Below are 24,612 nucleotides of genomic sequence, written 5' to 3' on the forward strand. Positions count from 1 at the left end.
AGAAACAAAACTATTTATTTTCAAAGTCTAATTTTAATTCAGACTGAACAAACAAGCAGAAAAGTGAGAAAGCTAACTGTATTAGCAGACACAGATGTACCAAGTGTAAAACAGTGGGTTATTAACAGAACTATTTACATGCATATTTACAAGCAACCCTTTTATATGTACAAGTTTCAGTTAGTTGAAAAAAGATATGACATTAAGTAAAAATACTACTTAAATAGGGTTGAGGTGGTACCACATTATAGTAAAAGTATTAGAAAAGTGACCCTCAAGGTATATCAATTACAAAGCAGATGAAAACGTGAAATATCTAGTAAAATTCTCTAATTAAAAAAAAAAGTGAATGCAATCCATGCTACAAAATAAAAGTGAGAAAGCCATATAAATAAAAGCAGAATAATGTTCTAGGCCTTAGGGTAATGAAGTTAGTGAAGTGAAACAAAAAAGAACAATTCTTGAATTAGAATAAATCCTCAGTGAAGAGAGTCTTGGTGGTTTAGTTGGAGAGTTCTAAGGTTTTTTTGTTTTGTTTTTTTCCATTAATGACACTTTTAAAGCCCTTGGTATCCAATAACATCTACATATGTAAATCAGTTGTTGATATATTCCAAGACCCTTAAAGATTTTCATGATTGTGATTAATATGAGATATATCAAACTGAAATAAAATCTATAATAGTCATACCTAAGAAAAGAATGCTACATTTTTGCAGTAATATGTATTTCTAGGCTAAGACTTTTTCCCCTCAAGAACTTAAAAGTATCTAACCAGCTAGCAAAATTTACTTTCAACATTTCATTTATTTCAAAATCAATTTTATTGCAGCCAAAACAGTGGAATTAACTGTACATAATAAACTATTTTATATATATACACATTTTAAGTTATAGGGAATAAAGTTTATTTTGGCAGATAGTGTTAAACAAAATTAAAGTTGCATACATTAGTAACATAACTCAACATCCTTAATTTGGTATAAGTGTGACACATTTTCTTGCTTTCCTGTGTTCTGCTAAATCACCATACCTAAACTGTTTTATAAAACTGATATGCTGAAATTTAACTTTACTGTTTTCGCTTACGCTCTGATTCCAAACAAAACTTTTCATAAGCTTCTTCAATCTCTGGGTCCATCTCATCATCAATATCATCCAAATATCTGTAAAAACCAAAGATGATTCAGAAGTTTAATGTTTTTCAATTTATAAAGATATAAAGCCACAAAAAAATTTTGACTATTTTCCTAGTTTGAATTATGATAGAAAACAAGCCTAATTTCAGAGTTGCCTAAAAATGGCAGTCCCCCAGAAAACCAGATGCTTATTTTGACAAGTAAACTTTTACACCAATTCTGAATTCCTTGTATTGAAGACTGTTATATTTTCATATTTATTGATCTAAAAGTTAACCAAGGCTTGACATATATCAGTCTTAAACTCCAAATTTATATTATCAACTTACACCTTATCATTAAACAAGTACACTTTAACTAGAAAATAATTTCAGATATGCCATTCACCTTTGGTGATGCTTTAATATTTCATGTCTGCTTAACACCAGGAAATATTATCCTTTCTATGGTTACATCTACTTAACATCAAGAAAGTGTTATTCCTGCTATGGTTGCTCCTAAAATGACTAGTCAGTCACACTTCCACTTACCTGGAAGTAGATTTCTATAATAGGAAGTTACTTTTTAGATCATCTATTGCAGATTTTCCCCCTCAATTATTAGAAAGTTTAAGGAACTCTTGCTTTTTAAGTATTTGGGGGAAGAGGAGGACATAAAGTGCCAATTAAGGACTTAATCTACTCATTCTTATTGAATTTCCATAGCCATCTTAAAAAGACAGATACTGCTATCATTTTAGTTTTTTAAATATTTGAAGAGACTTTAAAAGAGACACCCTGGGAAGTTTGTTGGCTATGTATATGGCAGGAATAGAATTTGATTCAAGATCTTTTCCCTTTTCTATATCTTTGCTCCCCACCACATGATGCTGTCTACATTGCCCTCCCACCCTATCTGCCAATAATCCCTTTTACCTTTACAAGTGTAACCAAAGTATTTTGCCAATGCTATCAACTGGTGATGAGTCATTATCTTTCAGATTCTTCCCCATTTCCAATACAAGGCTATGTGCTGAAACAACCATGAGTTCATTAGGGCAAATGAGTATGATGTTTACTGAATAAACTTCAGAGACTATCCTGAAGCCAATGCCAAAAATTGTTTTTACCATCCAGTGGTATGTCAAGCAGGACTAAGCCTTCCTAGTTCTGCCCAGATACTTAAATCCTTGTATTTTGACAATAAACCAGTATAAAAACATAGAGCAACATTATATTTCTAGATCCTAAATGACTATAATTAACATCACTAAAATGGAGGCAGTTCATTTTTTTTTTTAAACCAAGAACATACATGAGATGAGAAATTAGAAATATTAAAGCCAAACAAAACATCCCCTCCACCCACCACCTCCTGCTTCGGAAGAAAAAAACCTAAGTAGCTTGTCAAAATATACATGAACTGTTAACTGAGCTGGGAAAGTGGCAGGTGAAGAAACAGATATGAAAACTATAACTTATATCTCCCTGTCAGCCCAAATATTTCTATATAGTAATGTGTTTTCTTCACTTTTCATCTATCCTTTAAACAACTAAGATTTGAGCCTTTTATTATTGCCAGAAAGCTGTTAAGTATATTAAATTTTCATTTAGTTGAAGGTACTATTATTCTTATCTTACAGATGGAGAATCAGGCAAAGAATCTGCCCAGACCTTACACTAAGTATTAAAGCTTCTTAAAATCTAGGTATAATAGAATCTTTTTAAAAAAGTTACACTCTAGTATACTATCATTTAAGTTTTTCCTTCTCAACTATAGATTTCCAAAATCAGTCTATGAGATTTCCACATGATTTCTGAATATTTTTAGTATACAAGAACCTCTATACAGTATAGTTAACACTATCAAATCAAGATGCTATTCTTGAGCTGGGGTTTTGCTCAATGGTAGAGCACTTGCCTAGAACGTGTGAGGCACTGGGCTTTATTCTCAGCACCGCAAATAATTAAAATAAAGGTCCATTGACAACTAAAAAAATATTTTTTAAAATGCTATTCTTTCATAATTTTTTAGTCTAATCTCCATCTAAAAATTAGCCACAGAAACTTCACAAAGAAAATCAGTAATTAAAGAGAACTTACGGATCACCACCCCCTGATAAATCTGTTCCATTTTCTTCATAATCTGGAAAAAAGTCCTCTCTTTCAAGTAATTCTTGATATTTCTCTTGGTAATCTATAAAACAACAGGAAAAAAACTAAATACTAAAAAAATAAATCATGAAATGACCAGCTACCTCTAAAAATTCTTTTTAACATTATGACTGATATTTAAACAGAATATGAAAAATAGCTTTCATAAAACATATTCTAATTGGCTTGCTGTTATGGTTTGGATATAGGATATCCCTACTACAAACTCTTGTTAATGCAGGAAAATTAAGAAATAAATTAATAAGCTTACTAAAAATTGTAACATAATCAGCCCATCAGAGTTTGAGAATGGACAGATTGAGTGTGGTAACTGTGGGTAGGAGGGGTGTGCCTAGAGGAGGTGGGTTGCTGGGGGCATGTTCCAGAAGGGTCCATCTTCCCTGTGGCCCCTTTTTCTGCTTCTTGACCCTGTCATGAGTTGAGTAGCTTTCCTCTACTGGGCCCTTCCCTCATGATGTGTTGCCTCATTTCTCTTGGGCCCAGAGCAATGGAATTGGCCAAACATGGACTGAGACCTCACTAAAACCACAATCCTCAAATAAAACTTTTCCTTCTTTAAATTGTTCTTGTCAGGTATTTTGGTCACAGTGATGAAAAAGCTAACTACTAAACATTTGCTTTTGCCCCACAGCATGTTCATAAATCTTAATTATATACAATACTCCTCTAAATTTGGAAATCAAATCAGAGTACATTCATTTGATTTCTAAACCAGAGGACATTCCATAGTCAAGATGTACGCTATTTGCACTCTCTATGCTGCTTCCCCTTCAACAAAATAGTGGCTACATGACTATTTTGGAAGAACACTTTCTTCCATACTCCTATTATTCCTTCCTCCACACAGGAAAATTTCAATCAAATATTCCTAGCTTCCAGCTCCCTCTTTGCTCCTCCTCAAGAAAGTAAAGTAAGCTCTCTGGCTATCTGGTAATGGCAACTTGTTCAACCCAATAAGGCTCACCTACCAAAGGTTCTGAGTGTAGACGATTTTCTTTTCCCTTCCCTTACCAACCCAAAAAGGAAGCTACCTGGCGTAGGTTTCAGCTCTGCCAAACTTTCACTAAGTCCGAGTCTCCCAAGGTGCTAGAGGTAACATAGCTACCAGCTGTTGCAGGCAGGTAGTTACTTGGTACCTTTTTAGATTAACGTGAATCTGTTGAGTCTTTGCCTCTGAATAATAAAATGGATTAATTTATTATAGCTAATTACCTTCAAATTAGTTTCTTATGAACAGAAGTCACTTCAAATTTTGAGAGGATGCCATGTTTTTCCAAGGCTGTCAGTCTCTATAAAACTCAATTCAGCTTCAAGGGTTGGTAATATTTTGACTTCAAATGTGGCAACTTAGAGACAATTTTAATCATAAAACCTTCCTGTTACAATGCTTGGAGGTACTAGATAAGACATTCTTTTAAGTATTATGGATACAATTACAAAGAAAAAAAAAATCAAGCCACCAGATGACTAATGAAAAATAACTGAAAGCCATCCATAGCTAATACAGCTGCTACAGCAGGGAAGGTGACAGATGATTCGAATCTCAGAGACTAAGGAGCTTGGAAAGATGAGAAAACAAGGTCTTGGGTCCATGTGAAAAGGAAAATGAATCCATGTTCCACATTCACCAAACCCCAAACCCTCCAAGGGTTAATAGCTTAAACAAAAGATGGGAACAGGGAAAATAATTCAGTGGCAAAGATAGATAACAAGGAAGTTTGGATGTCAGTCTGGATTTGGAATGGGGACAGAGCACTCAAGAAACCGGTTTCCCCAGGAGTTCATAACAATGAGCCTATAACTCAAATTTCTGCTATCCATATAAAAAACTCTGCCAAACAAAAAAGTTAACTTGTTCCATATCAGTAATATCCCTGTGGTTCCTGACAGAAGCCTATGTAAAAATCGTTTTGGATAAAGGTTCCTAAACTCTTAGCCACAGAGGTTTTTAATAAAGAAAAACAAAAGACAGTTAAATCACTAAAGCATTCATACAAAGCCATAATATATATAACTTAAAATAGTTTAGGGAAAAAGTATGAACAGGACAAAAATGATAAAGTAAATTGAGTAAACTATTAACAAAAAAGTATGCCTGAGTAAAGAGTAGATGGATATTTTTGTGTAATTTTTACTTTTGCTACTTTTCTGTGAATTTGAAATAATTTCCAAATGAAAGTTTTAACAAAGACAATTAAGGATGAACTTTCAATAAAAATATTATGTAAGGCAACAATTTGTGTGAAAATCAAATAACAGAGTAAGACTAAAAAGAAAATAAAACAAAAATATGAAAACAAAAACAAGCTTAGACAGAATGAGAAAAAGGATTTGAAACTCCACGGTCAAGGTAACTTGAAAAAAATGCAAAAAAAAATTTCAGTTTGAGAAAAATCACTATAAATAAGACAAACAGGTTAGACAAAGAACAAAGAATCAATCTGAATCTAGGTAACTGAAGATTAAGTGAAGAAACAAGATTTGTATTACCAGACATGGCAAACTTACGGCAAAATAAGAATAATTAAGGGTGTGGTATTGGTGTAGAAAGGGTACATAAGATGCACATGAACGAATGAAGTACACAGTGAAGAACAGAGAGACTTCTAACTAAAAGAGGAAGGATGATGACTAAATACTTGTTGGTGAGCAAGACTACAAAAATATTTAATTCTCACCATATCCCATATATAAATAGTAGCGAGGTAGGTGAAAGACATAAAAAGCAACAAGGCAAGACTTTTAAAAGAAAAATGGAATTTGAGAGTGGTTAAGAAAAACCACAGGAAGCACAAACAAGACATACAAAATAGAAAAGCAAATGCTATAAGAAGATAACTGAAACCCTCAGCCAAGATCATCTTTTTCTAAACTATATAAGGAATTACAAATCAGTAAGACAAACAATTAGTACAGAAACATGGGCAAAAAAGTACAAATAGTAAATTGTCAAAAGCGGAAATCAAAAGGTCAACAGAAAAATAAATTTAGTATGACTAGTCAGGAAATAAAATGACAGGATAGAATTTCATACAATCTGACAAAAATTAAAATCTGATAACAAATGTTGCCAAGGATAAGGGGCAGGAAACCTCAGGAGCTGCTGGTAGGACTATTAAATGGCATGATCACGTTGGAAAGCAATTTAGCAAGTAACTTAATTCCACTTCCTCACCCTAAATAAGAACTTCTTTGTGATAGAGGAACATTACAATCAATGCCTGCTATTCAGAGCAAACAGTAAAATCCCAACCATATATGACTAAATACTTGCTGCTTATAGTTTGAACCAAATAAAAGAAAATTCTCTTGCTCACCCTACAGCTCCATCTATCACTGTTAAAATTATCTTTCTATAAATGACCCTTTTCTGGAAGGGGAAGTATATACAGATTTAGATTTTAATTAACTTTGAATCACTATTAATAAAATCTGAAATTCTTAATATCTATAGTATTAACACATATAAGTTGCTGACTATGTAGTAAAATAGAACCATCTTTCCCTTCCACCCTATATCTTAAAGTTTAAGAGTATAAAAACAAAACACTAAGGAGAAATATGAAATAAAAATGGCTGCATTTAATTGAAGGATTTTTCTAATTCTTAATTGTTAAAGTAGAATGGCCAGACACTATACAGTCAAATTTTCATTTGAAATGGTATGTGGTCAATATAAAATATAAAGAATATTCTATGTAAGATAAACCTTTACCCTAGTATTTGAGAGTACAGTGAAGTCATCAAAAAGCTACAAATTTGTACTGGTGATGAATGGTTTTCTGTAATTTATTACTTTATCATTAAAAAAAAAAAAAGAAGGCAAAAAATATGACAGACCACATACCTGGATCAGCTGCAGTGAAAGGAACACCATCAGATGTATAAAATGTCGGTTCATTCTAGGATGCATCAAAGTGATAAAAATATATAATCATTTTCAGAATTTTTTAAAATACCTTTGTTTTATTTGTTTATTTATCTATTTGTATGTGGTGCTGGGAATCGAACCCAGTGCTTCATGCATGCTAGACAAGTGCTCTACCACTGAACCACAACCCAGCCCCATTTTTAGAGTTTTTAAAAGTATATTAATTAGTACAGAATGGCTGATGTTACTATCTGCACTTGATAATGCAAGAATAAGCAAAAAACCTTTCGCTTTTCAGCAGCCGTTTCATTTCACTAGGAAAGTATAATTTTCAGATTTTTATTCTATTATGCCTTTATAGTTCTAACTTTGCAGTCTAATGTCCATCATATTCCTGGTGAATAATCTATTATGCATTGTGATTTTGTGTCAGTTCATTTTTAGCTGTGGTTCCCTCTGCCCTACCACAGCTTTAAGAATTTCTAAGACTGGGGTTGTAGGTATATTTCTCCTTAGCTGCTTTATGTCTGGTCATAGTCAGAAGCTACAGGGCACCATTAGCCTGTAACTATTTTCACTTTATTTTACTTTACCACAACATACAAAATCTGAAATGCAGGACTTTGGCTGGTTTTTCTAGAAAAACTCCCGGCATCTCAAGGCTTGGACTTAAGCATAATCAATCTCCCTTTCCAATGGATAGACTTTTCTCTAATCCACCCTCTTTTCACTGGAGGATTTCCTCTCTTTATTTACCTAGCCTGTTGATTCCTATGTGATTCTAAGCTTGAGAAAAGTATTATTAGGAACTGAATTATTAGAAAAGCTTTACATAACTAACTTCCAAAACTGAATTCAAGCAGTAAGCAAAATTTAAAATATAAACACTGACATACCATAAAGTAGTTAGGATCATTTTCAGGTGTTGCTTCTCTGTATGTTGAAGTTGCATGGACTCTACCCCAGTTACTTGACCGGAGTTCAACAAGCTTCAAGAGCATCTGTTTTACATCTCTGCAGACAGAAGTTGAAAATGAGTTTAACCACCATTAAGTGCTGTCAGGTTCTAAAATACAGACTCATAAAACTTTATATCCTAAATTTACATATATACCCAATGCTTTATAATTTTCCAGACATTTCCTAAAAAGATATAATTCATTTTTAATTTTTATTTTTAGAACAGAGATTTGAAATTTGTCCCACCTGACTATCTGGTTCTTAAAGGCAACAATTACCCTTTAAACATTTGGTCCTTTACTATGCTTGCAGTAGTTCTTTATGCAAATAAATTAAAGTCTTTTTTTTATTTTTCACTAGACTCATTTTTGGAAAACCTTAATTTTTTTTTTTAAACCTAAGAGAACAAAAATGACTAATGAGAAGCCACTTGTAAAATATGCCTTTGAAGAACTATTTGTGTAGATCAATCTGTAAAATTTCTATTACTTTGATGACATATAGCAGATTAAAAAGAAAAGGTAACTGAAATCTACTGGCTTCTTTTCCTACCTGCTACAGTTTGCATCTAGGACAACATTTTCAATTCTCTGAATAATTTCTTCCATATCAGTTTTTCCTTTTTCCTTCCAGGCATCTTCCAAAACTGATCCTGTCAACTAAAAAAGCAGAAGTCAATGAATTAAGGAATTTAATAGAATTTTTGTTTCATTTTAGTGATTATATTCTATTCCCTGTATTATCAGAGAGAGGCTATTACATTTTAATGAGCATGTCACTTTTTTAATTGTATAATACAGAAGTTTTGATTTAAAAACTCCATCAACAAAATAAATTGAGGATACAGAGACACAATTTACAGAAACTAATAAACAAATGATTGATAAACGTGAAAGAATGCTTAAATGCACTACTGATCAGGAAAATGCAACGTAAAATGAGATTTTGTTTTTATTCTTCATCTATGACAAAAACCAAAACTTATTATATCTATCATTGTAACATGTAGAGAAAGAGGTATACTTGTTCACTATTGGTGGAAGTGCATTCTGATTCAATCATTCAAAAAGAAACTTTGGTGTTACTTGTAAATATAAAATACACATGTTCACTGACCCACCAAATGTGAAGGAATTTCACCTACAGAAATATATACACACATAAACACATGATTAAAGATATTCACCAGTACTACAGTGGTTAAACTATAAGTAACCCAATATTCATGTATATAAATATAATGGAATAATAGGGAGTTAATAATACAGTAAATCTGTATGCCACAGAAAGACCTAAGATCTTTCATTAAGTGGGAAAAAAAAGTCGTAGAAAAATAAGATCTTTATTAGAGCATACAAACATGAGAAGGGAAGGAAAGGGACTTTACAGATGGGAATGGGGTGAAGAACTTCTATTTTCCACTTTTAAATCATGCTTCTTATTTATACAATAAATGCATCTTGTATGGTTCTTCCAACATATTGGAGAAAGTAAAATGTCAAAGTTCAGTTTTAAAAACAACCTTGAATTCATTTATGTACTACACATTCCCTTCTCTACATTATAAATGAGTAAACCAGTTAATTTTAGTAAAGTACCTTCAGTAATTTTACTGCACAAATTAAGTTGTCATCCATTGGATTAGAGAAGAGGGCATTCAGCAATTCTCGTAGACCAACCTGAAGGATATCTGCTCTTGTAACCTGTCCATTTGTTCCCTTGATCTTTCAGGACAAAAATAAAATTAAAAAAGCAACAATGCCCAAATATAATAGAAAACATAAATGGTCTAACAATTACATGTTGGCAAAATAAGTCTCTTAAATACAATAATCAGAGGAACACACTCTAGTTGTCTCCACAGAATTCATTATAATTACTCTATATGTAAATAAGACCTCTATATATAAAATTGAAAAACAGGTAAATTTTAATCCTGTTAATCACAAATATGACCAAGAAAATTTGATGTTACTGATTATACAGCATGCTTTCATTTAAGCTACAAACTTATCGATCACAAAACTTTTTTTTTTTAATTATATTTTAGTTGTAGTTGGACAAAATGCCTTTATTTTATTTATTTTTATGTAGTGCTGAGGATCGAACCCAGGGCCTCGCACATTCTAGGCGAGCACTCTACCACTGAGCCACAACCCCAGCCCTCACAAAACATTTTATTCCACTTCTTTATTCTGTTCTAGAATACTGTTTTGCATTAGCAGTATACATATCCATCTCATCTACTACAAAAATTTTAGATGCAGGTACTATGCCATATCTATACTCCCCACAGAATTAGCATCATTATTTCCACATAGGAAATGCTCAAAGGTATACTTAAAAAAGACTTGTAAGGAACATTTTAAACAGGTTCTCTTATTTTGGCTCATATAAAAATCAGACTGAGGGCTGGGATTGTGGCTCAGTTGTAGAGTGCTTGCCTAGCACGTGGTGAGGCCCTGGGTTTGGTCCTCAGCACCACATAAAAATAAATAAATAAAATAAAGATATTGTGTTCAACTACAACTAAAAAATAAAATATTTTTTAAAAATCAGGCTGAAAAAGAGTAAGGTATGAGATTTTTTAAAAAATTAAATCCTCCTTTGGTTAAAAAAAATGATAATAATAAATTAGGGACTGGACAGAGACTTTTAGATATCCTGAAGGAGATACACATTTGATAGCAGATTCATTTGTCTACTTATGTTTAAAATATTATGGTGTTTGCATTAAACTCTCAAATAAGGATTTAAGAATCTCTAAACCTGTTTCTTGGATTCAATTAAAAAATAAATCCAGACGGGTGCGGTAATGCACACCTATAATCCCAGTGGCTCACAAGACTGAAGCAGGAGGATGGAGAGTTCAAAGACAGCCTCAGCAAAAGTGAGGTGCTAAGCAACTCGGTGAAACACTGACTCTAAAGAAAATATAAAATAGGGCTAGAGATGTGGCTCAGGGGTTGAGTGCCCCTGAATTCAATCCCTGATACCCCAAAATAAATAAACAAATAAATCCATTACATAGCAAGATTCAACATTTGTCTACTAACAAGCATATCACCTAAATTTACAAAATTGTTCAATTATAGGCTTTGTACAAATGCAATTTTTTTTGGCACTGGAAATTGAACCCAGAACAGTTATAATTACTCTATATGTAACACAACCCCAGCCCCTCATTTCACTTTTGATGAGCCACATCCCCAGCCCTTTTTATTTTTTTGATAGGGTCTCAAATTGCTAAACTGCTTAGGATCCAAGTTTTCTGAGGCTAACCTCGAACTTATGATACTCCTGTCTCAGCTTCCCAAGTTGCTGGGATTATACGCATGCACCACCACACCTGGCTATAACTGCATTTTTATATGGAAGAGAATATAAAAACGGGGGAAAATACTATTCTTGGGGCTGGGGACTGAGGAGATACTGATCAAATGGCACAAAATTTCAGTTACAAAGAAAGAGTTCAAGAGATCTGTCCTACAACATAGTAACTAATTTAACAATATATCATACTTAAAAACTGCTAAGAGTAGATTTGAAATGTTCTTACTGTAAGAAAGATACACAATTCATGTTAAATAGCTTGATTTAGTCACTCTCCAATGTTTATATATACACATCAAAATATGTTATATACCATAAATATTTAATCTTTACTTAAAAACTTAAGAAAAATTTAAAAAAGAACTACTGTGGGTGAATCAGGGTGAAAAGTATAAATTCTCTCCTCTTCAATCAAAGCTTTGTGTTCAGGGTTGGGGATGTGGTTCAGTGGTAAAATGTCTGCCTGGTATGCACAAGGCTCTGGGTTGATCACCAGTACCACACACACACACACAAAAAGGTATTGAAGTTTGGTGTTCTGCTGAGTAAGCTGCTTTGAGCTGTGTAAAGTAAACACACTAAGCATATTAGTATTTATGATGCAAGGACTCTCAGGTATGACCCTCTCTCAAAAGTCCAAGCACACATGTAAACAACTACAGCTTCCTAAAAATACAAAAGGACTTAAAAGCTCAGTAATTATTTTCCAACATCCTGCCCATAAGAAACAAATATTACAGTTGCTCCTTTAAAATACAGACATTGGGCTGGGGTTGTGGCTCAGTGGTATAGAGCACTTGCCTCGCCCTGGGTTCGATCCTCAACACCACATAAAAAATAAGTAAATAAAGGTACTGTGTCTATCTACAACTAAAAATATTTTAAAATAAAATACAGACATTACCATTGAGTAGGCACTGAAACGATTTGCTTTCCCACTCCCTCCTTTCATTTCACTTTTTAATATTTATTTTTATGTGGTGCTGAGGAACAAACCCAGCACCCATGCACGTGCTAGGCGAGCACTCTACCACTGAGCCACAATCTCAGCCCCTCATTTCACTTTGGATATTGTAAAAGTACAATATGAACAAAAAATTCTTATTGAGATCAATTTATATTTTCAGGTCTTATTAACACTTAAAAAAAAAAAATCATCTCACCTCCAAGTTAAGATAAAGTTCTCCCAGAAAGAGTACAAATGCATGAAATCGTTTTCGAGTCACTTCATCTCCTTTTGCAGCTTGATCTTTAACTTCATATTCAGTCCGACATCTAACAGAGACATATCTTTAATAATCTCACATTGTTTTGTCTTTTTAAGTAGCCAAACAAGATGACCATTGTTAGTTTGGTTGTCCACAACAACAGAGGCAAGCACAATGACCCAATGCCCTGATTTTCTCTAAAAGTGTTCCCTTCTATTGTAAGGACATTTATCTTTTCAGACTAAGCCTCTCCCAGTTTTAAAAAATTACAAATAAAACTATCAGATAAATTTTTTGTCTGTTTTGTTTTTGTTTTTGTTTTGGGAGGGGGAAGAGTACTGGAAATTGAACCCAGGGGCACTTTGCCATGGAGCTACATACCCAATTCTTTTTACCTATTTTTGAGATAGGGTCTAAGTTTCTGAAGCTGGCTTCAAATTTTCAATCATCCTGCCTCAGCCTTCTGAGTTGCTATGGTTACAGGTATGTGCCATCATACCTGGCAGTTTGTAATACGTTTAAGCACTATAGGTTCCATAAGGTTCAGAGCATACTGGTGCCAAAAGGGGAAAGGGAAGCCTCATCTTATGTCTCATGGGGCTTACTGTTAAGAAAGCACTACTTTTATTTAAACTGTCTCAAGTTTTCTACTTTTTTGAATATAAGAACTTTGTAGTGGATCTTTCAAAACACAGATGGACTCTAAGCTAAAAAAAATGAATTTTTAAGTTCACTATTTATTATTATTTTTTTTACTTCCCATTATACACAGAGAAATATTCTAGGAAGAAAAACCTCTTCGGTTGAAATCACAAAATACAAAGCAATCTGTTTGGTCTTTATTTTCAATGGAAAATGAAGGTGTCAAATAGCCTTACACAGGTAACAAAAAGTACTGTTCCTGGAGCTTTTCATCCAGTTCCCACAGGCATCTAATTGGTCATGGTAAGCCTGTCACTGCTTTTCCAAGTGAATGAATACTAGTTATTGATACTAAAATGAACTGGATTTTTAAAAGTTTACCACTGTTAAAGACATAAGCCATTTGTTTTATAAAACTGATTTTGACAGCTGTTCTTTTACTGAAAAGGGAGACTGAATGGCTTTCATATAGTCAATTTATGTTTGCCTCCCCTTCCCCTGCTTTATTGAGCGGGGGCGGGGGGGGATACTGGGGATTGAACTCAGGGGCACTCAGCCACTGAGTCACATCCCCAGCCCTATTTTGTATTTTATTTAGAGACAGGGTCTCACTGAGCTGCTTAGCGCCTCACTGTTGCTGAGGCTGGCTTTGTACTGGAGATCATCCTGTCTTAGCCTCCTAAGGCGCACCTGGCCTCCCCGACTTTTTTTTTTTTTTTTAAAGCAAAGTCAAAGAAATCCTGTCTTGCTTGGGCATATAAGCTATGCTAGGTTCACACTGTGATCAATTCCAATGCTTACAAACTATTATTAATTGAGCAGTATCTTCTGTTTTAGCCAAATATTTTAAAATATTAGCTTCTCTCATACACTAAATTCCTCATTGGAAAAGTCGGAATGCTTACAGATGAAATGCTCTGGTTAATAATAAAAAACAATTAATGCTAACAGTTTTCCAAGCACCATATTGGCTACTTTTTTGTGTATTACAACTTTGTAATGAGTTTTGAAGAAACCAACTTTTTCTTTTGTAAAATGCTAAGACCATGAGATTGTACATTAGGACATGCTGATATATGTGCAAAAGCAAATTAAATCCCTGTCCCTGGTACAAGGTCAATTATTAGGTGAAAGTCCCTAAGCTGCTTAAAGCTAAATATTTTTTATTATAAAAGCAATGTTTTTATTTCAGAAAGGTAAAAATGGAAAAAGACCAAAGTTGCCCCCAATATCACAGCAACCAAGAGGTTGGTGGTAAAGCTACCTTCACTCTGACAAAGTATGTACAAAAGTGAAGAATCATCCACTTGTATCATTATCGTTTCTACACAATATCACCTTTGACAGTATTATAATACTGTAGAAGTGCACAGTCAAAGAAAACCAGAAAAATGGTTCTCAATAACAGCTATATAGTAGAACCACTTAGCTTAGAAAGAAAGAGGGGGGCAGGGGAGAAAGACCAAAACACCAGTTTCCACCTCAGTCTAATTATACCCTGTACTCCAGAGGAGAGGTCAGGGTCTCGGGTCTATTTACATGTCTGGGTAACTGAAAGGTACAGCCAGGAGTGAAGAGCTCTGAGGAATATGATGAGGGAAGCTTTCTAGCATCCTACCTCTTGGGAAGAACCTTCTTTCTATCTGTCCAGAAGCTATAATTTGCATTTCTTTAAACATGGTTATATTTTTTTTCTATAACTTTGTCATTTATATTTTTCTGAACTGTACCCATCCAGAACCATTCCAAATATTTCAATTTTTTTAAGATACTAATCTTTTTCTTTTTCTTAAGGTCTTGTAATATCAAATAAATGAGCCTACTGTCATGTGTTGTAAGTTTCCTATTTTTACTTCATATAAATTAATGCTTTCCCCCCTGTAACAATTTATATGTAACTAAATTTATTAATCTGTTTTAGGACCTATGGTTACATCTTACTTGAAAGAGCTTTCCTACCCCAAGATTTTTAATTGTCAAATGTTCCCCTTAGTATTTACTGTTGTACTTTGAGTCTTTGATGTATTTGGAATTTAATTTGGTGTAGGGAATAAGACAGAAACCCATTTTTTTTTTCTCCTGAATGGCTATCTAGTTGGGCTACCAGCAATTCATCTTTTACATATGCACTTGAAGTATTGCCTTCATCAAAAGCTTAATTTTTAATTATCTCTGAGGTCTACTTTCAGAATTTTTTGTTGTTGGTACTGGGGATTGATCCCCGGGCAATTTACCATTGCCTGCCCTTTTTATTTTCTGAGACAAGAGGCCTCTCAAATCACAGGATTACAGGCATGACCACCCCATCCAGCCACTTTTAGAACCTTTATTCAGTCCCACTGCAGTTTAACCATACATTTAGAAAGCTGTGTTTTGTTTTTTGGTGATCGATATTGAACCCAGAGACCCGTGCTAAACTCATGTTCTACCACTGAGCTACATACTAAGTCCCATTAAATTATCTTTAAAGAAAGAATGAACCAAAGTATAATATACTTGAAGACCATCTGCTATTAAAGACTTCTGAAATAAGAAAATTAATTTTACCTATATTAGTTTATTAATTCAATACCATCCCCCAAATATAACAAATACCCACAAGGGTTTTATAATCCAAACACTGATTCTAAAGTTCTCTAGAGGAAACAAATATTAGATACTACAAAAATGGAAAACTAACTAAACCAGGTATTTAAAATATGAAGAGCCATTTTATAGCTATTGTATGGTAATTAGAAGGAACAGAATAAGTGATAAATGAAATATAATAAAAGTCTTAATTCAAAACCCATACTTAAAAATGTAGTGTGATGAAGGTGGCAACTCAAATAAACCACGGGAAAAAAAATGAATTGGTCACTTTATTCTAATTTAAATAAAATCAGATCCTTTCTCAAACCAAAACTATGAAAGTACTCAAACACATAAGTGATCATTTTTAAGATCTTGGAAAACAAGCCCAATCTAAATACAAAACCAATGGCAGAGATCATTATGGGTGGGAAAATGATATATTAGACCATAGCTTTTAATATTATGCAAATAAGAATGGTCCACCCTATTTTCCCTTGCAACTTTCTATAATGTATGATCTTTAGCAAAGAGGCTACCTTTAAATTTTTAATTTAAATCTAGCACATTTAAAGTAGTTTTCCTTTAATTTCATATCACACTGACCTTTGAAGTAGTAATTGGCGGAAGTTGCCACTCTGTGGGCTTATCGTCAGATGATGGGACAGGTAATTACACAGGCGAGCTCCCATATAAGAGAAATTTGGGATAGACGTAGCCTTTTAAAAAGAAAGGTTTTGTGTGACAGAGATACACTGCTATTAATGCAAACACTAAGCAATGTTTTAAAGAAGACAAAACATTTGGGCTCACAAAAATAACCATATAATACGGAAAACAGGTAAGTTTTTTGTCAGGCATAAGGAAATTAAGTTTACTCTCCCTCCCAAACTTAACATCAAGAATCACAAGTACAAAAACAAATGTTTTAGGTAAGTTCACCCCACCACCTCCATTTATATAAGGTTACCAGAAAGCAATGAGCCATCTCTTGGTGCTAGTACGTTTTTGCAGAAAACAGACATGTATGCAACACCATGGTTGCATAGTTGCAAAATTATAGACCTGTGGTGTTTCTCGGGGACAGGACAGGAGACTTTGGTGGATAGCAGTACAGAACAAAAGTCCAAAGCCTTCTGCTTTATGACCCTACATATCACTAAAACTGTCCGAGTTTTAGTTTGATTCCTAAAGAGAGGTGATTAATAGTAACTAGTACAAGAAACTAAGAGTTAAAGAATATTTCAAAAATGATTGGGGTAAAGCGGAAATCAAAACAGCTAAGCTACAAAAGAAAAAAATGAAAAAACACTAAATATCAAAGATTGTGAGGTAGCCAAAGCAGCACTCATTTAATTGCAGTTTTAAAAAATACAATAGAAAACATAGTTTACCACCTAATGGTAGGTTAAACACACACACACACACACACACACACACACACAAATGTTATGAGACATGGCCAAGTTCAAAAGGTTATCAACCAGGGATTTCAGATCTAGCAAATGGACGGATGGTCCTCCAAACTTCTGTGGTAACCTTGGACAAGTCTTAACTTCTCTGCTTAGATATGCATACAGTGAGGATAAGAGTGATAACTTACAACCACTGAGAATTAAATGGATTAATTTCATGTGAAGTGTTTAGCACTGCCTGGCATATAATAATTATAAAGCACTCTTTTTATTTCTATTTCCTTGCTTACATGTAATCATGTACATATCACAAAGGAGAAAAATGATTTCTCCTGATATATGTTTAACAAAAGACTTGAAATTCAAACTTTTCCTATTTGTGTTTTCTTTAGTGTCTTCTTAAAAGTCATCACATATGATTTAAAGACTTTAAATTCTAAAAGGCTACTTCCTCATCTGTACCCCATTAACTCCTATAGACAACTGCTTTCAATTCTTTCAACTGAAAAAGTTTTAACTTCTGTATTTCCATGTTATTTGGTTTTTTAGTTTAGGTTTTATTTCTTACTAGTTTCCCACCATGTAAGATGAGCTTTTAGCTTTCACCCTGCTCAAACCACCCCATTCTATTATTTCCTAATCCCTTCACTTAGCAGTAAGGCATTATCATGATTTTTGTTATATTTGCACTTACAGCTTAACCATGTATCACATTAGTATTTCCTTTTTTGCGGAATTTTGTTTTCCCTAGATTCACTTTTTTGTTTTTTATATTTTTTATTGATTTATCTCTAAATTCACCAGGTTATAATTTTATTCTCAATATCACTGAACACAGCAGGTGGGCTCATCTTGCTAGGGAAATCTTTCCTGTGGTCTTCCAAACTACTTGGCTGCATGAAACCTGATGTACATGTGGCTGTTGTCTTGGACTCTCCTTTCAACATCATCTGGATAATTCACTTAGCCTACCCACAGAATTCCCCAATCCCCAATTGTCATGTCTTCACCTTTTGTTTAATTCCTTTTTTGGTGGAATGCCTCCCTCTGTTAACTTCTAAAGAAGTGTTAGAATGAAACTTCAAAATGGCTACCAGGTAGAAAAAGATTAGGAAGTCTAATTTTTCAAGACGCTCATACTTTTTAGCCTCATTCCAACATTTTCTTAGTCTTTTAGAGATCCTGCACAGTAAACTGGGGTGATCCTCAACTGGTTTGGAAATCAATGTTAGATCTACCAGGTCGATTAACACTCACCCATCCACTGGGCTTTTATCTACTTTCCTTTTTTATCCTAATGGGTCTCTGTTTTTTTATAAAACTGTCATTTTAATGGTGTTTGCAGAGGAATAAAAGTTGAATGTCTATGTTTAATATACCATTTTTGATAAGGTCATCTACTGTTAGTTGGGATGAATGAATTTTCATAAATTACCTCAGTAAAACGTAAAAGCTACTGGAAAAATCTGTATCAGGTCAATATACCACTGACCACAAAATGTTAAAACTTCAAATTATACTATTTGAAGATTTGGTTTTGAGACAATCAAACAAACAGTTGAAGCTTGTCAGACAGCCGCTCTATTCAGGCCTGAGGAACTATAATTATGCAGTCTACGGAATAGCTGAAATTCAGTAGGGAAATAAGAAAAGCAAAAAGTAGTATTTTTGTTCTCATATTTCATATTCTTATCTCTTAATTCTTTTCAATCCATTTAGAAGCAGAAATAATGAATCAGATTCCCTAACTCTCAGACACTTCTTAAAAGCTAACAGTTGACTACTAAATAATCTTATGGTCCAATAACAGTCTATAACTTGGAAAAGTAGCCAAACATTATTAGGTAGGATATAATCATCGGCTTGCTTTTATGACCACTCTTCCATACATTCCAAAATTTAGTTGCTCTTTTGGCAATAATTTTAAAGACAAAATAAAATTTATATTTCTTTTCAAGCCCTACTGTTTGGGGTCAGTCTCACACTGATCACAGACACTGTTGTCTTAAAAAGGCAGTGTTCTCTACTGCATCTTTTACCCTTAAAAAAATATTATGTGTCAATGACCAAGATGCTAAGATGAAAATTGAACACTGTGTAACAAAACAAAACAAAAAAGCCAACTGATAGGACTTTCTAGGAATTAAGGAACTGAGATGTAAATTCTTAAATTTAAAAGTAGAAACATTAAAACTGAAGAGAAGACCATTTTCAGTCTGGCTTTTTGCAAGAGATGCTTATGAGGCAAGAAAAGTTCCCTCTAACATTTCCCCCCTTCTACAATAATGCTACACTTAGGAAAAAAAAAAATACATCTTTTTGTGTTAAGTTTCAGATCCTACAAAACAAGAGTGGTGTGGGGAAGGTGATACTTATGTTGTCTTCCTCCTAAGTGCCCAAATCTTGTTCTACATACTACTTGTATGTATAGACCCTTTGTTACAGCTATGAATGTTGCCTGTATAGAGCTGTGGCTACCCAGGTGAGTTAGCAATCCAGCCTGGCTCTAGTGTTGGATCTCTAACTATAGGAATTCTATACAAGATAGACTTCAAAAGTTTCCAAGAACCAGCAAATGTGGAGTCAAGTATACTTGAACCTAGTTTCTCTTAAGGAGTAGCCATTATCCTTGGGCTTGAAGGAAACTACCTGGTGGTCACCCTGTGGCCATCAGCAAACCTACCTGTTGGTAGATGAGTTCCACAAGTTCTTGCAAAGCATCATCTGTTGTAACCCAGCCATTCAGGGTCTCTGCAAACTGTTCAATTTCTGTTTCAAAACTGCCAGGCTGTTCTGTAAGATGATTCAAAAAATCCTGAACATATTCTGATAGAGTGGGATAATCCTCACAACCATCCTCGTAGGATTCCTACAAACCAAAATTAAAAAACACAAAACCAACACTTTAATCCCTGTAACTAAAACAAGTATGCAATGGCTTTGAGTTGGGGTATCTCTAGCATGGATTTTTGGTAAACATCCCTCATCTGATTAAAAAAAAAAATAGTTGTATTCTTAAGTCCACTGGGCTATCCTTCTTCTTTGCCTAACTTAAGTATTTTAACAATAGAAGGGCTCCATTTAGCTGGACAGGGAACCATCTTTTCTATCTTGGTAGGTTTACAAGATGGTTGACAAAGTTTGAACGAATTTCACTACAACAGCAATATAAAAATAAAGTCTATTTACCAATGAAATAAAAGTTTAGAATTTGCTTGAAAATAAGAGGAAAAGGATGGACCAGGGATATAGAAACATATGTAGCTTACTATTAAGGCCATGGAGATTCATTATACTATTTTCTATATTCTTGTAGATGTTTGATCGTATCTATATTGAAAAGAAAAAACCTAGTAAGGTTTGCACCTATCTATTAATCCCCAAAGACAGGAAAGTGCACATAGCTAGCTTGAGTAAGTACAAGTTTCATCATGATATAAATGGCAGGAAACTTTTTGGCTGCTACAGCTAGGTTTCTAACTGATTTTGATATAGCAATAGTTTCCAGCTAAAATTTCCACCACTTGGAATACCACTTTGGAAGTTGCCAACATCATAATTAATGGCCGTAGGGCTGAGCAGGTGAGTTCTATAAAAGTTATCAGGCCAGAATATTCCCACTCTCAATGCCTGGAATATCCTCCAAAGCATTTTAAAGTTTACTTAACAGTTATAGTCAAATAATATTCCTTAATGAAATTCTTCTCTAGAAACTCAAATTAGAAACTATATGAAAAAAGATACAAAATACAGTACCTTTATAAAGGGGATTAAGTTTTAAAGTTAGTGCATACATTAAAAAAACACACCCACACATGGTCAAAAATGCCCTAAGAAAAGCTCTACAGTGGAAAGATAGACTTAGTAAAGAGACTAACAGCTTTTCAATGCTTTTACAAAGATAAGTAAGGGATTTGCATGCAGTATCTGATTTAACCCTAGAAAATCAATAAGCGTTACTATTCCTGCACAGAAGAAACAGGTGTCAGTTAAGTCTCTTTGGTTATTCATTCATTCAAAACTGTGTGAGATTGAGAACCTACTAAGTGCCAAGGACTATTTTAAGAGCTGGGAATATGGCCATGACATAATGTCTCCCATCAATAAAAGCACACAAATCCCTCCTCCCATGATGTAAAACACATTCAGAAGCTGAAAAATATGGCCAGGCATTTAAACTGGGGGGGGAAATCAATCACACCAAATATCAGGAAAGACACCCTAAAGTGGCCACAGTAAGCATACGGGCACCAAAGAGGTGGTACTTGGCATGATATCTTTGAGAAATAGAGAGAATGGCTAAAACACAGACACCACTAAAGAGACTGAATCTAAAGACCATGCGAAAAACAGGGGAAGTTGGGAGGGCTTGAGTGAGGTAGAGCCACATACCAACAATAAATTTGTGTATGGTCACAGTGCTAGTTAGAAGTACAAAACCTACACTTTTATTCTCTATACCACACTAAAAAATAACAAAGTCTTGGGCTGGGGCTGTAGTTCAGTGGCAGAGCACTTGTCTCGCATATGTGAGGCACTGGGTTCAATCATCAGCACCACATAAAAAAAATAAAATAAAGACATGCTGTCCATCTACAACTACAAAAAAATTTTTTTTAAATAATAAAGTCTTAAAACCCACTTTTTCACATTATTTGGAAGGATGTTCATTGCTAAGAAATCCATCTAACAATCTATGAACAAGAAATTGGTCAACTACTTAAATATATCCATATAATGGACTATTATAAAACCATTTAAGAAAACAATATATACTTAAATGTATCAACATAGGAATATCTTCAAGATAGCATGTTAAATGAAAAGCAAGAATCCAATCATATTTCAGTGTAACTTTCTTTCTTTTAAGATTTGTATAGGCAGAGAATTTCTGAGAAGGAAAAAAAAACAATAATACTTAACTCTAGAGTGAAGAAATGTTCCCATTATAAATACTAAACTTTATATTATAAAGTAATGAAAGCAGTTAAGCACAAAAATGCACTAATATAGTTAATGGTAATTTTGTACAATGTGTGAACTTCATAAGTAAAAACTAGTTTAAGTTTCCATATACAGTAGTTTTACAGACTTATAGTATCTTATAATTATTAATGATAATGAAGAGAAAAAAGCAAGTCAAGTCGGCAGGTCCTAGCTAAAGCTACTAATTTTGTGTTTCTATAAAATGACATTCATTGGGGTTAATGCAGTTTAACATTGACTTTTATAAAGTCAACAAACTCTTTTAAGAAAATTTGAAGTCCAATAAGTAGAAGAAAAGTAGAGTTGCTCTGAATATAACAGAGGATTGGATCCAAAACCTGCCACTGTAAGCAAAAAAAAAAAAAAAAAAAAAAGAGACACATTATTCTGAACAGATAGGCATTCCAACATGTTCAAAGCCTGCATTAGTTCTCTAGTACCAGATTTTTCAAAGCACACACTTCAGTCTTCAATATTGAGCCAAATGACTTTTAAGCTCAGGAATATTTTCGAGTTCTATTTTTCTTAGAATTTTATGGAAGATATCAGGAGGGACATCAATTAGAAAATGCACCTTTCATGGTATGCCCTTGGTATGCACTGTCAAGAGAAGAGACCATAATCCAAGACAGTGAGATGGTGAACTAGTCAAGACTATTTAGGTTAGCTCGATTGAACTGGAGCAAGAGTGAGGGAAAGAGGTGAGTTAATACACCATCAAGTTTTTTGGCCTCAGCTAGTTAGAAAGATCTGCAAAAGATTAACAGTTAATTATACTTGAGTTTGAATGTGAAATCCTCATGAAGTCAAACAATTGGAAACAAGTCTAGAGTTCAGATGAAGAATTTGATTTTAAGATTATTAGCATATAGAAAGATGATGGTCATACTCTAAGGACAGGCAGGATTTGTAAGAGAAATAATAAAATGCCAAAATGACAGGACCTCCAAGACTGCTATCTGAGGGAGAAGTTGGGGGGAACTGCCACAGAAATCAAAGGAGGAGGTAAGTGAGGAATGGTGATGCTTGTAACATTAAATGCTACTGAATAAATTTGTAGTTTGAAATCTGTGAGAGAATAATAGTTGAAATATCTTGGGAATGAAAAGTCACACCCCACCCCACACACACACCAAAAAAACAAACAAACAAAAAAAGCCCACCCAGAAAATAGTACCTTAAATATTTAGTTTTTATAACATTAAAAAGGAACTTTTGAAAGACTAGTTTAAAAAGAAAAAAAACACTGAAACCTAGCACAGGACCTGGCACACTGGGAATTTTATACTGAACAGATCATACTGTGTTCATGGGTCTTATTGTATTCAAGGTCTAAGATGAGGATTAAAATGACAATTGACAAAAAAAAAAAAAATCAGAAGAGCATCATTAACTGTTGCAAAAAATAGTAGCAATATACCTAGAAAGATCAGATTGCAGATGTTTGCAGTCAGTGAGAAGTACAGTAGTGTCTAGAGTGAGTACTTCTAGAAAATGTTACTAAAAGATAGAGGAGAAAGGTGGACAGTAGCTTGAAGATGCCTGCCCTTAAAGAAAAAAAAAAAAGAGAGAGAGAGAGAGAGGGAAACGTAAATGCTTTATGAATTCCCATGGGGAATTTCGGGCACTGGTTAGTAAATCATGATCAAATATACAAGGCATACTGGTTTGAGAAGAAGCAACAACCAGGAATAGATGGATACAGCAACTCAATGTGATAGAATAATAGGAAATTCTAGTAGGAGGATCAGAAGGACGACTAAAGAAACCAGTTAGGAAAACTTAAAAAACACAGCAAACAAATACCATAAAGTCTGTTAGAAAAAGAATGTACTCTTAAGAGAGACCTAGCTAGGAATACTAGACAACACATTTTCATGAATACGACAAACAGACTCAAGAACTTTCTAGAAACTGAGGCAGACCACTAGAAAAGAGGCTCTGGGAAGACTGGAATTTTTATCTGTTTTGTTTGCTGCTGTATAGGCAGTGCTTGACTCGTAAGTATTTAACTACTTGAATAAGTGATCGAATGTAGCTACATTTGAATTATATAAGGAAAACCTTCCCTCACAACAAGATCTTAACCTAACAGTCACGGGGGAAAACAAGGATTCTGGTGTGACAAATAAATTGAGGAATACTTTTAGCTTTAACCAAAGGTAGTCATTAGAGTAAATCTGTAAGGCTAGAGAATATACCAGAGCAAGGTAGCAAGCCCAAAGTCTATGGAATCTGCATGGGTTAAAAATTAATGAAGCAAGCCCGGAGCCATGGAACCTGCCTGTAATCCCAACTGCTTGGGAGGCTGAGGCAGGAGGCTCAAGAGTTCAA

The 24,612-nt window shown here is 34.0% G+C and overlaps 1 protein-coding gene across 5 annotated transcripts in view; it reads right to left on the minus strand.

The window, feature by feature from the left end:
• Positions 1–13: 13 nt before the first annotated feature.
• Paip1 (poly(A) binding protein interacting protein 1) overlaps positions 14–24,612 on the minus strand; it is a 28,987-nt gene continuing 4,388 nt past the window's right edge. For all 5 annotated transcript variants that reach the window (XM_046456304.2, XM_046456303.2, XM_046456302.2 and 2 more), the window contains exons 3-11: positions 19,976–20,161; positions 16,484–16,596; positions 12,620–12,731; positions 9,722–9,847; positions 8,676–8,782; positions 8,060–8,177; positions 7,140–7,194; positions 3,221–3,314; positions 14–1,166 (exon numbers count right to left, since the gene is read on the minus strand). In XM_046456304.2, coding sequence (XP_046312260.1) covers positions 1,073–1,166; positions 3,221–3,314; positions 7,140–7,194; positions 8,060–8,177; positions 8,676–8,782; positions 9,722–9,847; positions 12,620–12,731; positions 16,484–16,596; positions 19,976–20,161 — 1,005 coding nt within the window. In that variant the 3' untranslated portion in view covers positions 14–1,072. The remainder of the gene's footprint in view (positions 1,167–3,220; positions 3,315–7,139; positions 7,195–8,059; positions 8,178–8,675; positions 8,783–9,721; positions 9,848–12,619; positions 12,732–16,483; positions 16,597–19,975; positions 20,162–24,612) is intronic.

Source organism: Marmota monax, unplaced genomic scaffold (genome assembly GCF_021218885.2).
Source record: "Marmota monax isolate L192 unplaced genomic scaffold, Marmota_monax_Labrador192_F-V1.1 WCK01_AAM20220418_F8-fsc00037, whole genome shotgun sequence".
NCBI classification, from domain to species: Eukaryota; Metazoa; Chordata; class Mammalia; order Rodentia; family Sciuridae; genus Marmota; species Marmota monax.